This window comes from Rhagoletis pomonella, unplaced genomic scaffold, assembly GCF_013731165.1.
Source record: "Rhagoletis pomonella isolate Grant_MI unplaced genomic scaffold, Rhpom_1.0 Rhpom_scaffold_00001, whole genome shotgun sequence".
NCBI lineage: Eukaryota > Metazoa > Arthropoda > Insecta > Diptera > Tephritidae > Rhagoletis > Rhagoletis pomonella.
This window is the reverse complement of record NW_023458555.1, coordinates 14,888,106-14,902,681: the sequence shown is the minus strand read 5'-3', so window position 1 is coordinate 14,902,681 and position 14,576 is coordinate 14,888,106. Positions and strand designations below refer to the sequence as shown.

General features: G+C 35.0%; 1 protein-coding gene across 3 annotated transcripts in view; it reads left to right on the top strand.

Annotated features, from left to right (window-relative positions):
• Window positions 1-14,576, top strand: part of LOC118739770 (chloride channel protein 2-like) — a 156,910-nt gene that overhangs the window by 25,780 nt on the left and 116,554 nt on the right. For 2 of the 3 annotated variants that reach the window (XM_036471278.1, XM_036471288.1), the window contains exon 1: window positions 8,194-8,977. The exons of the other annotated variant lie outside the window; for it this stretch is intronic. In XM_036471278.1, the coding sequence (XP_036327171.1) occupies window positions 8,636-8,977 (342 nt within the window). In that variant the 5' untranslated portion in view covers window positions 8,194-8,635. Of the gene's footprint in view, window positions 1-8,193; window positions 8,978-14,576 lie in introns of those variants that run through there. 3 annotated transcript variants of the gene reach the window in all.

The following is a 14,576-nucleotide window of genomic DNA, read 5'->3' as shown; positions in this document are numbered from 1 at the left end:
TCACCGCCAAGGATTGTTTTATACCGAAAAAATTCCCTTATTTTTTATTTTGAAATCAACAAATATTCAGTAGAAGTATATTTTTTCGGTATAGCACAATTTCGACTTTACGTTTTATTTGCGCCGCCCTAATGTAATGTATGTACATATATGTAGGTATGTAGTATATGTATAAGTAGGGGTGGAGTACTTGTCCATGAATACATAAGTAAGAGGTGAATCGTCATTCGAAGGGTTGATACGTATATCGACGAGCGTAGTGTATAGCGATCCAAAGGTTGCATCGATATTTTTCGAACATCGATAATATCTATTAAAAATTCGATGTTTACAATTATTTTCTAATATTACTACATTTTTAAGCACCGATTTAATCTTTTAAACAACGACTCTAATGTGACTCCCAGCGTTGCTTTGGATTCTAGATATTTATATATTTTTCTAACTTGTAGTGAATAATAATATAATATAATAATATATTGGCGCTTACACATATGTTAGTGCTTGGCCGAGCTTCTCCTCCGATTTGTGGTGTGCGCCTTAATATTGTCACACAAAGTGGAGAGACCTACAGTTTAACGCCGACTCCGAACGGCGATTCTATTATTATAGTTGCCGAGGGGCGACCGCTGTTAACAAAAAATCCTTTTTCTACAGTTTTCTTGCGATGTTGCTTTGACCAGGGCTTGAACCCAGGTCCTGCGGAGTGGAAGCGCGCACTGCTTAGCACTACCTCACAGCGGCTAATTTTTAGTGACTTTCCATTAATTCTTATATCCGAGGCTATCACTAGTCCGATTTTTCGTGAAATATACGAAAATTCTATCTGTGAATTCGGATAACTGCGGACGCTGTATATCCGAGTATTTATTATTTGAGAGAGTTTAGCGACTTAACCATTAAGAAAGGGCCGACCACCCGACAACGCAAATATTTCGCTATAGTGACAGAAAATACAATAATATAATTATGCTCTTGGTCTCTTGTGCCTTCATCCAACTCTAGAGATCCCAGACATTTTAAGAGAGCACCGAAGTTTGCCTATGTACCTCTCCCGCCTTCTTACAACTGCCTCACCCTCGCGAAGTAGGTGTAATGAAGTCTCCTCGATGGAATCACAGAAGCGACATAGCTCGTTCGACCAGATCTGTTGCTCACTCAGGGACTTCTTATCCTTATCCTCTCTTTGGAGAGGTTTATAATTACCCTGTACCTTGCACCTAACTAGACGGTCTGCTTACTCGTAATCTTCAACCCTAATGTGTCCTGGCACCCAAGTTAGTTGGATAACATTGTGCCCCGCCAGGGTGTTAAGCTCGTCAAGTGGACCTCAAATGATGCGAGGTTAATCTCTGCATACAGACTAATGGCATAGATCTCCATCGGAAAGATGCTCGGGTATGCTCCCATGTGGACCGAGAGCTTCGGCCCTGGTCCGTAGAGCCACCTGTATATCATTAAAGCGAGCTGACTTTTATAAGAAGGCACTCCAAATTGGCTTCTTATAAAGCTCTACCTTGAATTTTCATTCAGAGGCTAGAGATTTGGACTTATCATCTCAGGGGAATAAAGCGAACGGAATGTGGGTGCCTGGCTTGTCCCTGTTCTTTGACGATACGGTTTTGCGTCTGCCAAAGCCATCTCTTGTGAAATTTAGCAGAGCTCGCTTACCGCCATTTCTATGAGGGCTCTTAGAAATTCATATATCGAATTGAATTACTGAAGACTGCATTGCATTGGGATTGAAAAAGATTTAATTTTTCTTTTAATTTAATTAGGACTTGACAAACACATATACATACAGCGGCAGCCATCGATGTATCGATTTAGATTTGTTCGATACACCGAAACATCGGTTTATCGATGTTACTCTCCAAAAATTTGCATCCCTACGAGTGCATGGTATTCAAAGACTTGACTTTTTTCCGGTATGCATGTTGGACGCTTTGTCGTGAAGGCGTTCGCGACACGCGCAAAATTGCATTACATTTGATAGATATACACATACATATACTCGCATGTATGTAGGAATTTCTATAGCTTCCAGCAAGATCTTTAAAGACACAAGCGTACGTCACATGCAGTTGTACATACATATGTATGTATGAATGTACAGTGAGCCAAAAAATACTGTTTATATATTTTTAAATTTAAATTTGATTTAAAACAACAAAAGTAGTCAATAAAATAGCGCTAAAAAATATATATATTTTATACATTTAAAGCCAATTAAATTAAATTAAATTAAAGCCAATTAAATTAAATTAAAATAAATGTAATTAAATAAGCTAAATAAAATTAGATTAGGATAATTCTATATATTGTACTTTCTGTTTTCCAAAAAAGAACTAATTTTTAAACAAAAAACAATTGACTTCAATGTTCATATTAAAATTTAGAAGTATCGTTAATTTCTTCATTAGTATAGGACCACCACAGGTACATCATTTCCTAAAAAAAATTCTTGAAAACAGAAAAAAAATTTCCGATGGATTCATAAACTCCTTATAAGTCGGTTCAAATACATTCATATATTTGCACTTACCTCGGGATACCACTTGGCGGTGGACCTGGGTTTTCCCTGACGATTGGCGTCAATCGCTTTCACTTCTCACTGGAGGTGACAATGCTCTCTCTACTACGCCACCCAAAGCGAAAGAGCTGATCTATCTAGGGGTTTATTTGAACCTTTTGGTGCAACTGAAGACCCGAGCCTTTGTTGTTTTTTGAGAGAGCTCCTATCCAAGCGACGTTTGCCGCATAAGAGCCGACCACGACACGGTAGCACCACTTGCCGTCGGCTCTGGTGCCGTTTTTGCTTACCCGATCACTTTGTCGGCTCACTCGAGTCTTCGAGCAAGTTTCTCAGATACCTTAGACACGAGTGGGCCTTCCCGGGCCATAAGCCTTTAAGGCTTAGCAAGAGGTTCTCGAACGGTAGCTACCGAAGTTTCCATAAAGCAAAGCGACAGACCTTTCTTTGTACTGGCAATTTCGGCATGCATCATTTCCCGAGCAAGCACATTCGATCTCGCCTTTGCTTTTTTTACCCAAAGTAGATTTCGGCGATTTAGAGTTAAATACCACCGACCGACCACCAGCGCAGAAAACGTAAAATCAAATCTTTTAAATTATAGATCATAGTCAAAAAAGACGAGTGGTAGAAGATCCTATGCCATTTTGCGCTACCCAGAGTATACCGCGCGGAGACGACCTGCTCTTCACCCAATCGATAGGTAAATTGAAAGAAAACTCCAAGATAACAATTTCGATTAAACATCGTTATTAAAAATATAAGTAATAAATTATCGATACATTTATGGGTAAATAAATCGATAACTTATGTATGTATATCGATAAATATATCGATTCACATAATAATGACCAAATGTTAGGGATGATTCCAATAAATATATGTAGTAACAAATAAACGAATTACTACATACTCGATAAGCAAATCGATAACGATTTTTTGAAATAAGTATCGCATTCGTATCAAAGTTTAGCAAATGATTTTTTGAATTAACGGATTTCGGATAACTAAAAGTGATCACAGTCATATGCACATATATCGATAAATTTATCGATTCACATTTTAATGTTAAAATATTGAAGAGAATCCCATAAAATACAGTAATAAATAAATGAATAACAGTGTGTGGATAAACACATCGATAACGATATCTATTAATCTGTGTATCACATGATTTTTTTTTTAATTAAAGGTTTTTTAACTGGCAGTTGTTCAAAGGTAATCAAAGAGGAAAACTAAAACAAAATTCTAGCGATAACGATTTCGATTAAATATTGTGGTTTCAAATAATGGAGCATATTCATAGTCGAAATAAAGCCTTATTATTAGTAAGTTATCGATAAGTTTATCGCTAAATAAATCGACATAAGTTATTTGTATCGATACCTTTACCGATTCATATATTATCTAACGATAAAATGTTGCTGGCGGATTACAGTTTCGATGAGCACATAGCCGGCTGTTCAAAAGACGGCGCTTAAAAAAATTTCTTTATTAATAAACGTAAACTTTTTTGCTTTACTGTGCGTATGCTTGTAGAATGACCGGCTAAAGTAGCAAATTATTAAATTTTGTGAAATTAAATTGAAATCTTCGTCAGTTTTACGACACACATAGATACTTACTCACTATGTACAAGAAAATGTACTCGTATTTCTAAAAGTATCTACATACAATATAAGAACATAGCATAGTATATGTAGCCACTAGAGATGTTAATTTTTTCGATTTTTGCAATCCCGGGATTTGTTCGGAACATCGTTCATACCATCCCGGGATCCCGGTATTAGTCCCGGGATTTAGATATATTCATTATTTTCCAACAACTTAACATGCCGTCCTACCATATAACAAATAATAAATAAATATTTAAGTTGAAAAAAATTTCATTAGTATCAAAATAAGACAGTAATTAAATTTATACGCATTTAACAATACTTTAGCGTGTACATATCTCATAAAGAAACTTAAGGCATGTCGAAAAAAAGCTCGATGGGCTGAAAGGAGTTCATAAAAGAAACGCCTTATTTCAACCAGTCTAGTCTATATTTCTTTTCTTTTATTAATATTTAAATTTTTGTACAAAAGTCTACTTCATATATATTATTAACCGCATTTAAATGCGCATTTCAAAATTTGTGCAAAAATTATAAAAATGTAAAAAAATTTGCCAAATTTTCAAATTTTTTACTCAGTATTTTTAGAAAAATTTTAGGTAGATAGGCGTGACAGCTCCAGCAAAAAAAAAAATATAAAAAAATCAACGTTACTTTTAGTCACTTGAAACTTGCACTTTATCCTCTTGTAATTTAATGGGCTTTAGTTATAAAATTGCGTACCTAAAATTCCTAAAATTTTTCTAAAAATTCTGAGTAAAAAAATTGAAACAGTTTGAAACAAAAAAATTTCAAAACACACCAAGTAATCAATATACTCAAGACACTATGGGTCAAATATAGTAAAACTGCGTTTTTAGTTTTAGAATTTTTTTTTACTAGAACTTTATAATTGCAAAGATATCATAAATTCTAAAAAAAAATATTTAAAAAATACAGCGCAACAAAGAATAAAAATGGGTACCAAATGAAAGAGAATTTTTTTTAGGATTTAAAAAAATTAAAATTTTTCGGGTTCACAAGGACGAATTAAAATGCCCTTTTAATCAATTTTATTTTTTTAGCTAATAAAAAGCGCCGGGATTCTTGGCAAATAATCCCAGAATTTTCGGGACTTGAAAAAGTCCGTGATCGCGGGATTAACATCCCTAGTAGCCACTGGAGCCAATTTTAAACTGTTTATGTAGTATTTAGTGACAAGCGCACAAGTCGCTGTGATCTCTGATGTGGGCTTGCCACAGATCCCACACTCGTATCTTGCGCATCTTCTTGCTCTAAATGAGCAATTTCGCACCATTCGCGCTCGAGTATTTTTTTTTTTGGAGCTAGATACTCAATTGCAAACGCCATAATGAACAACTAGGAAGCTAATTAACGTAATAATGAACTTATTGAATGACCATCGAGATCACCATTTCATACATACATATATACCCGTATGTACATATGTATGTATGCATAAATTGTATTTTATATGTATGTATGTATATATGTATGAAGTAACTAGCATGTTGCAAGATATGATTAAGGTTAGTTTAAAATTTTAATGGATCTTTTCGCTGAAATGCCTTCGATAAACTGTTTTACAGATATCACATTTCAGTTGAGTGCGAAACGTCGTCGCGTCCATTTCTCTACCCGGTTAATCGATAAACTTCGGATATACACAGTCGGCCATCGGATTGGCCATTTTGGTGGAAGAGTGATCATTCTACATAGTACTAGCTTATCTGTGGCTATCTGTGGCGAGTCCTCAAAGCATTCCAAGCAAATGTCAAAGTTAAAGTCGGTTATCCATGCAATATTTGATACATATATATGGATATTTAGTATTTGCTTATCTAAATCAGTGTCTCGTGATTTCTATTAAGGCGTGAAATTGTTGCGGCTTTATCTTTAACGATACACGGCGTTTTTATATTCATGTACATACATACATATATGTGCGTTGGCGTGTGCATTTGTATTGGCGCATTGTGCGAAAATTACCGGAAACGTTTAATGTAGAAAATTGAGCGCATTGCGAAATTTTAGTAAAGTTTTTGAATACTTAATGTTGCCACAGAAGTGTTTTTTTGCAAAAAAAATATTCGTTATTATTGAGTGAGCGTAAAATTATGTGAAGTCGATTCTGCTATTTCTAATTGCAGATTTTTATCAATCGATATTTATTGAGGCGGCGTGGAAAAGTACATGCATATGTAGCACATGACATTATACTTATGTACGTATGTATGTACATTAGACTGTATCACCTCCATGCAAAAAAAAATCGGTACTGTTTTTCCATTGGAACTTTTATTTTAAGACTGGCGCCAAAATACTGTATTTCTAAAAAATATTTAGATTTACGTGAGCTGCACCGATTAGAAATTACCCCAAAAAAATTATAGGAATTAAAATAGTTTTTTTTTTTTAATTGAAGAAATGTTTTAATATTCCTATGCAGATTTTTTAAGCTTGAAACTGTTTTGTCATCTGAGGTGATTTTTTTTCAAAAAGTACTTTAAAAACTTTTTTTTTTACTCACAAAAAGCTTAATTTTTAGAGGTGTTTTCAAATGGGTCCAGCTTACGTAAATCTTAGTATTTTCCGAAATATTTTGGTGGAAGTCTTCAAAAATAATATAGTTTGTAATCCTGGTGAAAAAACCGCAACATTTTCTGGTGATGCAGTCTAGTGTACATATGTATGTATGTACATACATACCTTTGCATACCTTAAGCGTTTAGTTATAAAATGAGAGCAATTAAAAAGTTAATTGCAGCTGAAATTGCGATAAGGCAAAAGACAGTTTTTTAAAAATACTTTCATTATTCCATTGTTTCGAACGACTTGTGACTTTTACTTAGCGGTAAAATAAATAAAACCAAACTAACTTTTTGTTGTTAAAGAGGAAAAATCGAGGCGGCTCACAAATTTTAAAAACTTTCGTAAGTAGTTATTTATGGGGCACCATTTTACAAAATTTTGATGTTGGTATTGTAGCTTAATCAAATTTGGGATTAAAAAAATGAATGAAACTATAAATAAAATGATAAAAAATAGAGTGTACTAGAAAAAATTTACGAAAAGAAGTTGAAAACTAAATTTTTGTAATTTTTTTTTTTTTTTTTTTGAAAGCAAGGACTGATAATAACGGTTAAGTATCAAAATCTTTATTTTTAGATCATTGCAAAATCGTTATTGATTGGTTTTTATTTTTTTCGTTAAATTTTGATATTTTATTTTTTTGGCCAAAAATAATCGTCATTCTTGATTTTTAACTTTTTCCATCATTTTTAACTGTTAAGAAGAAGACTGAGTTTTTATGACCGTTTCCAAACTTTTAAAATGGAAAAAGTTAAACCTGAAATAACGATCGAAAAAGTAATAAAAAATACTAGTATTCTCGATCGAAAGGATAAAATTCATAAAATAACGGTTAAATTTGGTTGGGAAAATTCATAACCGCTACGGACCTTGATTAAAAGTAATTTCGTTTCACTAGACTAATGCTGTGGGCTATAGCATTAAGATTACGATCATTTAAACATTAAAATATTTTTTTAATTATACTACATAATTATTTTTTTCTTAGTTTAGCGATTATACAATCCCACAAAAGTAAACAAGTAAAAAATGGCATCTCGACGAGAGACTTGTCAATTACTTAGTACAGATTTGGGATCATTGAATCTGAAACTGAAGTCAGAACCCAAAATTTGACTTTTTTTTTCTTTTTTTGAATTGCTATAAAAAAATATTATAACCTCAGAAATCATGAAAAAAATTATCAAAAAATAATATGACATTGGCAATATTTGACAATTTTCCGTTGGTTTACATTATTTTTCTTTATAACGATTAGGAATGTTCGATATTTAATCGATATAATTAATACAAGTGAAATCGATGTGCCGATGACATATCGCGATTAAATATATCGATATCGGAAAAATCGATAGTAAAAAATTCGCTAATTCAAAACTCGAATTAAAAAGCAAATTGTGAATGAAATTAAAAAAATCTTCGAAATTTATAAGCTCTACGTTGGCGTAAAAAATCGATTATCGGGCTATGAAATACCGATATTCGAAGTATCCGATATCATATCGAACATTCCTAGTCACGATTATTACAAAGAAATCGGACATAAAATAACGCAAGCTAATTTTTTTCTCGTAAAAAATATACCATAGGAGTAAACTTTAAAGAGAGAAAAAGACGAGATACTATAAAACAAAAAATATATATATTTCGACCGGGTTTAAATTTTATAGGGTTGTATTAACTATAGCAAAGCTGCAATTAATTTTAAGACACAATTCAATGGTTGCTAGGGTCTTTTGCTACCTCTTCCAAACGCCTCAATAGCCAAACTTAAAAAAAAAAACAGTAAAAACAACTTAACGATAATAAATACTCAGAAAAATACTCTAACAAAAGTATACACTCAATCAAATTAAATTAAGACAGCAAACGTTTATTTTGTATCTTAACAAAAATGGTTCACCTCGCCAGCCGCCATCAGCATCCGCATCCGCGCGATGCTCAATTACGTGATCGTGCGCGCGAACATCCGCGCGAACCGCGCTATGACGAAGAATTCGGCGAAGAGAACGTCGAAGTGGTCGACTCAGAGTGGGCCGATTTTGAAAAGTTTCTGCGACAATTTCGTCAACGACGCAACAGCGCCACCTCAATGGAAGAGGAATTGCGGCGGGTGCAAAAGCAACCGAAAATCAAATCGCAAGCTTTCTATCCATGCCCACCGCCAGCGGATCATGGCCGAGATTCCGATTCGTCGTCGGACGATGATGATCCTTTCGGATATATTGATACTCTTGTAAGCAAACAAATAATTGAGTTTTTAATTTCGAAATAATTTAATGCATGCCGTTTTATTTCGAATTTTTTTTTTTTTATGCGAATTAACTAAATTAGTAAAATGTTCCGAATGCTTTACTTTTTTATTTAACAACCCTCAGCATTATCTACGAATTTATACACTATTTCTAGTTAGTTTACTCCACCACATGTCAATCTCTTCACTTTAGTTGCTGTAGTATTGTTTAAGGGGACTATGATTCAAATTAAGCGATTAATGAATATCTAAACATCATCATAGGTAAGTATATTAGGGTGTCCCAGAACATAAAGAGACAATTTTTTAAATGAAATTCAATAAGCATTATTAAAAAATTTTAATAATGTCCTGGGTCGCGATGGAAAATTTCGGACTTGGAACAGTTTCGGACGAGCTTATGGATATGCTATAGCTTTTTTGACTACTACCCTGCAGTGAGAACTGGTTTCCTCTGCATTAGATGCCAACTAACTTGTAGCTTACAACTCTTGGACATAAACTATCAATAAAAAAAAAAAGATTTTTAAATTTTTTATATTTTTATTTATTTACTTATTTTATATTTAACATTAAATATTTGCTTATTTATTTACATGTTCCTTAGTAGCTGGTCTCATATTTGAATTCGATCAGACATAACAACAAAATATTAATATCAAATTCCGATCTTTATTATATTTGTCCTGAGTACGAACAAGAATCTACGAAGTGCAGAGAAAAGTGTATTGAAAGTAATTTTTTATGAGCATATTTAAATAGAAACTTTTAAGGAAACCAAACTCCCGATAACGTCTGCATGACTCCTGCTCTACTTTACAACTAACTTAAAGTTAGTTTTGTCATAGCTAATTAAAAGTTAGTTATTTATCGAAATCCAGCAAAAAAGCTAGCTAAATAGAAGTTGGTTATTTTAATCAATTGGTAGTTTTTGTCTGCAGGGTATCTTGTGTCGTCATAGTCAACTATGTAGCTGTACGCCCCCTTAACCAGCCAATTTCTGTACATAATGGGGCCAGATTTGGGTTATTCCGCTTTACCTGTAGCGTTACTTTTGCCTATGCAGTTGGACCCAATTTCATTGGAGGCTCGGGTTCTGCCTTCTATATGGACTTCGTCTATTGTACGTGGTGTCTGGCGATCTTTTGCTATACATAACAGCATAGGATCGAGTCCAGCCCGCGTTCGTTTTAGACCTACTCGGTACTGTTAGGTTATCTCGGCATTCCGCAACCAGCACAGGAGAAGGACACACTTAGGTCACTGTGGGCCCATTGTGAGGCCATACCAGAGACTCGGTACGTCCCTTCGCATACCTTAGAAGTAAAACCAATTTGTAGCCATAATGAAGCGTACAAAATCGTAGAAACCGTGGAGAAAGAAGCGCTGACAAGCTCTAGCCAGTGCAGGACAGTGACATAGGTAATGCTCTACGCTTTCGATTTCGAGTACTTATTGCTGACAGTAAGGTGCCTTTCCTGGCCAGTTAATCCGCAACACAATTTCCTGGTTCCTCTCTATGCCCTGGCACACAAACGACATGAGTGACATATCTAATCGCCAGCTTATTAAGGGTACGTCTATACTCCATGACAATCATCGAAGACAATTTGTCGCAATTAAGGTATTTGTTAGCTGCCTGGCTATCAGAAAAGATAGCTACTGTATGGAAATTAATAGGAGAATCGATCGGAAATATTGCAGCTTTGTTGATTGCTGCAAGTTAGGCTTGTCCAAATTGTCCATCTACGCGACTCGGTCCGGGGCCTCCAAGACAACACCACAGCCGTCCACACGGTTGGCTCCAAACTAAATCTACGAGTAGGGATTGGGATACACTCGAAGGACCTCTCACTAGATCTCTACTTTAGGCTACCAGACCACTGCAGTGTCTTCGAAGCCGAACTCGCGGCTATAAAAGAGGCTGCACTCTGGCTTATCGAATCTTCTCTTAACCTGCCTTCAGTAACTATTTACTCCGATAGCCAGACAGCTGTCAAGTCGCTGGATTGCTGTAAGACCTCGCCTATAACTGTGATAGAATGTACGAAAGTCCTTAACGATCTAGCTTCAAAATCTACTACTCACATCGTGTGGGTGCCGGGCCACATGGACATTCAAGGTCATTGTGCGGCGGACGAGCTTGCGAGAAAGGAACTACCCTGTCTGACGTCAACTCCTCTCATGCAGCGGGCATACCCATATCGACCCGTAAGACATGGCTCAGGACATACTTCGTTGAGAAGGCAAACATATTATGGTCGCAAGGCCCACGTGTGGGACGACTAGATAAATGTGGCCGAGCCTAAACAAGAAAAGATTCGACGCACTCATTTGTTTAGAATGGTCTCTACTAAGGCTGGTGACCGATATCATTACGGGCAACTGCTTAATGGGATGACATGCCAGCAGAATGGACGAATGGACGTAGACGAAATCGAGAGTATGGAGCACTACCTCTGTCACTGTCCCGGCGTCATGTGGGCGAGAAGATGCTCATTTCACCACCATTTTTTGTCTATCTCGCCAATCTAAGCAGGCATCCACGAATTCTCGCGCTTTCTGAACCTAATCAACTGGTTCCTCTTCTAGGTGAACAGACGGGTTCGAATTCGCGCTTTCAATTCGTATCACAACGGAAGGCAGCCGCTTCAACCTAACCTTTGTTATTTAGACCGAGAAGAACAAATTCAGAAATTAAGCCCATTAAGCTTTGCAAAGAAACTTCCGAGACACCTTAATACCGAAATATTAGATAGTAATTTCTGTCTTGTTTTGGAAATTTTATTATTCCAATTACTTTCCAAACGACTGAAAAAATGCATAATACTGCGGGATATATACATATTAGATATCACTGTTTTATATCATTGAAGTACTTCATCGATTATTATTTCTTTGTTGAAAAATGCATTAACCGGAAGCTGCTTTCAAATTCATATTTCAATCAATAAAATCTGCCCGACATTTACACTTTAAATTTTGCAAAAATCTTTCTAAAACTAACCTTGTATGTTGAAAAGCAACCCATTAAAAAAAAGAACAAAATAAATTATAACTGAAAATCTCCTGCAATGCGCACCTACATCCAATAAATATCTCCTAGGGATCCTTCAACTCGACGTTCATATTGACAGACAATGTGCTTGATAGACAGGCATGCAGACAGAGGCAGCAAGTGATGCGCTGACATGTTCTAATTTCTTTAAGCACTTACAAATTCAAAAATTTTGCCGCGCTCTCCGCCACCCCCGCTTGTAGACACTTCGCACAAGCAATCGTACGACCCAATAAGCATCGAGCAGCATTTTCTCCCTACACATCCCCACCACCTCCGCGTAGGCGCAAAGCTTTCGCACTCTTTGCCATCTTTAGCACCAGCGATCATATCGGTTTCTTGATGTCTCGATACTCATAACTTTTCCCATTGCTTTATCCATCTTTTCATTATTGGTTCATCGGTTCATCTGTTCTTCGTTCGCTCTTCAATGTCCATCTGTCTTCGGAATGTCTGGTACTGACTGAAATTGTGGTTTGGCATCTGTTTTTCTTTCGGCAGACCTTGTTTCGCCTCAGACATACTTCTCACACGTGCTCGACGGTTTCTCTTTTTTTTTTTTGACTTTGTTTTATATTCTTTCATATGTACATATGTACATATGTAGGTATGTTGTGGGTTAAATAAAAGCATAAACCAAGCAGCAAACATATTGACCATTCATGAAATATTGTTTATAATCGGATTATCATCAAATTTGCTTTTTTTCATTTTTACAAGAATGCATGTTTGCACTTTCGCACTTGTCTATTTTGAATATTATTTTATTGTAAATGCGCACAGGTACTCAAAATGTCAGAAATACTTCTTTGCACATACCACAGGCCATGTACATATATTGTCTATACTTACGTACAAAAATAGAAGGTTAAGGGCAAAAGATGGACGCACTTGAAATTCGCCATCGCATAGTCGTAAAAGGGGTGACCAGATGTGCATAAAAAATATTTTTGTTAGCTTAGCTTAAAACTAAATAAATGAGCTGATTGGTCCATAACAGAGAATTGCTAAGAGTTCTGTCATCCAAGACACTCTTAAAGATTTCTAAGTATTTTTTTTAACAACGTCAAAATAATATATTTACAGTCTCTTTAAACCTTTCATATATGAACAAGTGAAAAAACCAAAGGTCAAGTTAAGTTAGACCGGCAGCGCTGGTTGTAAGTTTACTTAGATAAGGCACAGGCTCATTGTGTTACCTAGCAGAGCGCTCACCCGAGCTATCCGTCTTTAAACCTCTTAGCAGATCATCTAATGGAATTTTTCCTTATCTGTCTAAATTCTCGATGAGGGTCATGTCTAAAGATAAAAAATACGAAGGTAATATTTGGGGCTATATAAAATATTATAATATTAAAAAAAATCCGAAAAATTAAAAAAATTATAGTTAAAGAATTAAAGAAATAATAAGAGCACACGCAGCATAGTAAAAATTTTTGCTAAAATTCTTTATACCATACCTCCAACTGATCTTAAAAAAATCTTGAAATTTTCTAGGTTTTTTTTTTAATTATAAAGTTTTTGAATTTTCGAAAAATTTTTTCCCAAACTTTAGATGATTTGTGCTACGGAAATTTCATTTAATTAATTTATGTTTTTTTTTTCGAAGTTCAAAAATACATATCTTTAAAGAAACACCTGCTAGAAAATTTCAGGATCTGTTAAGGTCAGTTAGAGATATTGAAAGAAAAGCCAAAAATTTGTATAAGTTTTTTACGGTTTTTTTAAATTGAAAAATTCTGTATTTTTTGTAGCCCCAAATATAAAAAAATTACCAAGATTTTTATACATTTCTTACGACTTTTAAAATTTTAAAATTTTGTAACTTTTTATTTCCCAATTTTTGTTTTAAATATGTATATTTTGTAACATAGCCCCAAATCTTGCCTTTGATATGAGACCTGAACCATTTTGTAACTGTTATAGGTTTTATGATATTAAAAAAAAAACTTTCGAAATTCCGGACATGGCAAAATTCTGAACTTCCGAAATTTACCCCGCTATAAACCCCTCGGGCCAGTGTTTCTGCAACTGTCACACTTATGTACATGCACACGTCAAAGCCTCAGGAGTGCTACAAAAGTAGACTCACATATGCGTTTCTTCTTTGAATTATGTTTATTATCTGGTCACCTCATTTATGCCAAGAAATAGGCAACTACAAGCAATTTTCAATAATCCTCTGTGCCAGTGAAAAAGCTTTTTACCCGTTCAGTTTTCAAAAAGTTTTCGCGCACACATTAGTTCAAAGACGATCAATCAGATTTCTAGGCGTGTGCGGTGGATGAGCTATTGAAAATTGCATTTTTTTTTTGCAAAGCTAACATTCGCTAATTGCTTGAAAATTTTAATCAAAAAAATGTTGAATCCTGTGAAATAAAAGGATTAAAAATATGTAGTGATTAAAAATATGGACAATTATTTATATGGAACGGGTTAGGAAATGTAGTCGACAATGCTATTAGTGAGGTGATTTCTAAGGTTGCCAAGAAGTCGAAGGAGAAGAAGAAGCAGTGAAAAAAA